This window comes from Aptenodytes forsteri, unplaced genomic scaffold (genome assembly GCF_000699145.1).
Source record: "Aptenodytes forsteri isolate BGI_AS27 unplaced genomic scaffold, ASM69914v1 Scaffold294, whole genome shotgun sequence".
Lineage (NCBI taxonomy): Eukaryota > Metazoa > Chordata > Aves > Sphenisciformes > Spheniscidae > Aptenodytes > Aptenodytes forsteri.
Window position 1 is genome coordinate 345,337 of NW_008795676.1, and position 2,885 is coordinate 348,221.

The 2,885-nt window shown below is 37.7% G+C and overlaps 1 protein-coding gene across 1 annotated transcript in view; it reads right to left on the reverse strand.

The window, feature by feature from the left end:
- LOC103901692 (probable ATP-dependent RNA helicase DDX10) overlaps positions 1-2,885 on the reverse strand; it is a 55,430-nt gene that overhangs the window by 45,344 nt on the left and 7,201 nt on the right. Inside the window, exons 3-4 of the mRNA XM_009282615.1 lie at positions 2,650-2,780; positions 785-943 (exon numbers count right to left, since the gene is read on the reverse strand). Coding sequence (XP_009280890.1) covers positions 785-943; positions 2,650-2,780 — 290 coding nt within the window. The remainder of the gene's footprint in view (positions 1-784; positions 944-2,649; positions 2,781-2,885) is intronic.

Below are 2,885 nucleotides of genomic sequence, written 5' to 3' on the forward strand. Positions count from 1 at the left end.
ACCACCTGCTGACTGATGCCCAGCCAGTCCCCGAGCAGCGGTCACCCCTCCCCTGGCCAACTCCCCCCAGCTTTATATACTGAGCATGACGTCACATGGTATGGAATACGCCTTTGGCCAGTTTGGGTCAGCTGTCCTGGCTGTGCCCCCTCCCAGCTTCTTGTGCACCTCCAGCCTTCTCAGTCGGTAGAGCATGGGAAGCTGAAAAGTCCTTGACTAGTGTAAGCACTACTTAGCAAACAGTTAAAACATTAGAGTGTTATCAACTTTGTTCTCATTCTAAATCCAAAACACAGCACTGTACCAGCTACTAGAAAGAAAATTAACTCTATCCCAGCCGAAACCAGGACAACCAGCTTAGCTCTAGTTGTTCACACTAGAAGCCCAGTGCCAGAGATGACCAGGCCAGCTTAACCTATTGTAGTTTTTAGAAAGAATCGTCACGGATCAGCTTTTCTCTTTCTACAGAGATATCACAATTTCTTCAGCATGCTCACACTTGTGGCTTGAGCCAAAAGTATTTCAGGATAATCTAAATTAACAGGATAGTTCTGGAAGGCTTGGCAGGAAGGTCCATCCAGTCATGTAATCTGGAAAGACTGTAAATATGCAAAAGCGTCAAAAGACACAGAGTACACAGACAGGAAAACAAGTGGGTCATTGATAGGTTCCCACTAACTACTCTCTTCCCTCACTTTTCATTTACAGGGTTTCCTTCCTAAACCAGCACCTAATATAGCACTCATTTATGCTTCCATACAGCAAACTCCAAGAGAGGACACACCTTTCCTCCAATGATAAGGCCAGCTGAGAACTCATGATTCTTTCCCACTTTACGCAGAACCTTGAAGGTTTGATATGCCAGTTCCCGGGTAGGCGATATGATCAAAACTCCCAGTCCATCAGCTGAAGTCCACTGATGGCGATACAGGAGTTCCAAAGCCTGAAAAAAATTACCATATTGTCATTATAAAAATCTCAGAGGGAAAATATGTAACAAGAACAGATTTGTAACAAGAAGTGTCATAAAAAAAAGATAAAGCCACACTAATTAAAATAATGACTGGAAGAAACATCAATATATATTTCACATAGTTTGATTATATATCAATTCTAACTGATGGAAATGATACTTGCTGTAGGAAAGTTCCCCAGTACCAATCTATGAGACAGTAATGGGTGGTAAATTGTAAACATTTTACTGCACAATTAATCCTACTCTGCTAAATTCTGGAAATTAAGCCTTAATCATTTATACGAGAATAGAAATCAGATGTAGAAAAACATGAGAAACTTCCCTGCTCATAAGATTTTGTGGGAACCAGAAACAGAATAAGCAACTAGAAGAAAGTCAATTATTGCAGCTTTAATTCTGGTTATAGACTTGAAGCTGTACTATCCACACATGCTATATACAGAGCATTCCAAGTAAAGTTGCCATAAACCTCAGACCAGGATGATTCCTCCTCTTATGAATTCACACTGCAGAAACACTGTCTTAGTCAGCTAATCCTAACACAAAGACTTCATAGGTATGAATACCTGAAGCATTCTGAAATACTGAAGGTTGTTAAGCATCCTTGTACAACTAAATATTTTTTTTTTCACTCTTCATCCCTCCAGCTCCTCTCTCATCACTTTTCTCCCCTAAAACTGTTTTAAAATAAGGTTTGTAAAACAAAGTACTTCTACTTCCAGATTAACTAATTGAGCAATCTCACTTTTGTTTCTCAAGTTCACAAGACTATCTTTTGAGGCCACCTTTTTTTTCATTCTTTACTAATAAAAAATAAATTTTAAAAAAACAGCATAAAGCATAAATCTTCTCAGCTAAAGAGGGTATTCAAAACACCTACTACTGTTCCCACAGTTACTGACAGAATAGGCTCCAAAGAAATCTATGCTCACAAAAATGCAAGTAATGTTTAAACCAAAAAACGCTCCATAATCAAAACGTATCTTTTTCCCTTTATCTAATCATAACATGATGGGGTTTGTATCCACTTATATATGCACTTTAAGCAAATGTCTCAATTATACTTTCAACTTGAAGAAATGAAATGCAGAGCATGACGTTTGGAGTAAAACAGTCAAACGTACTATCCATGACAGGGGTTTTCATCCTGTTTTCCTGCTTGTACCTGGAAGTGATTTCTAAGAAGTCCACAAAAGACAACAAGGAATGGAAGTCCACAATCACTAAGCTTAAGTTTGCTACATAAAGTCCAAATCCTAAAATTTTAAAAGGGTGAAAACCACTCATCTAAAAAAGCCTAAGGAACTGAAGAAATGTCACCATTCTATTCCATACAGTTAGTTTTCAAATTTTAAAAGAATTGGACAACTAGAGTTGCACCAGGAAAACAGATTCCTGAGAGAAAAACAAAGCATTTCCTAAATCCCACAGGGTCTACTAATGTAAGGATCAAAATGGAATTTCTAATATTCCAGAATATTCCTAGGACCAAAAATATACTTCTTTCAGAACCTCAAACAGCTTTATTAAATTAGTATCTTGGCTTTCTTGGAACATTTAGGTCAGCTGAATTATAACTTTTCTCCCAGGATCTATTAACCTAAGGTGTTTGACATCCAATACTTCCCGGATAACTTGCTTTAATTACAAATGTAAGGATGTAAATTACTTACTGGGACAATAAAAGCCAAGGTTTTGCCTGATCCAGTCTTTGCAGCTCCCAGTACGTCTTTACCTTGTAAAGCCAAACCTATGGTTTGCCTCTGTATCTCCGTTACCACACGATACTGAGCTTCCTGCAATCCTAGTATTTGCAGTGTGGGAAGAGAAGAGAGAGTGTGGGAGGGGAAGGAAAAAAAAAAAAAGGAAAAAAAAAAAAAAAAAAAAAAAAAAAAAAAAAAAAAAAAAA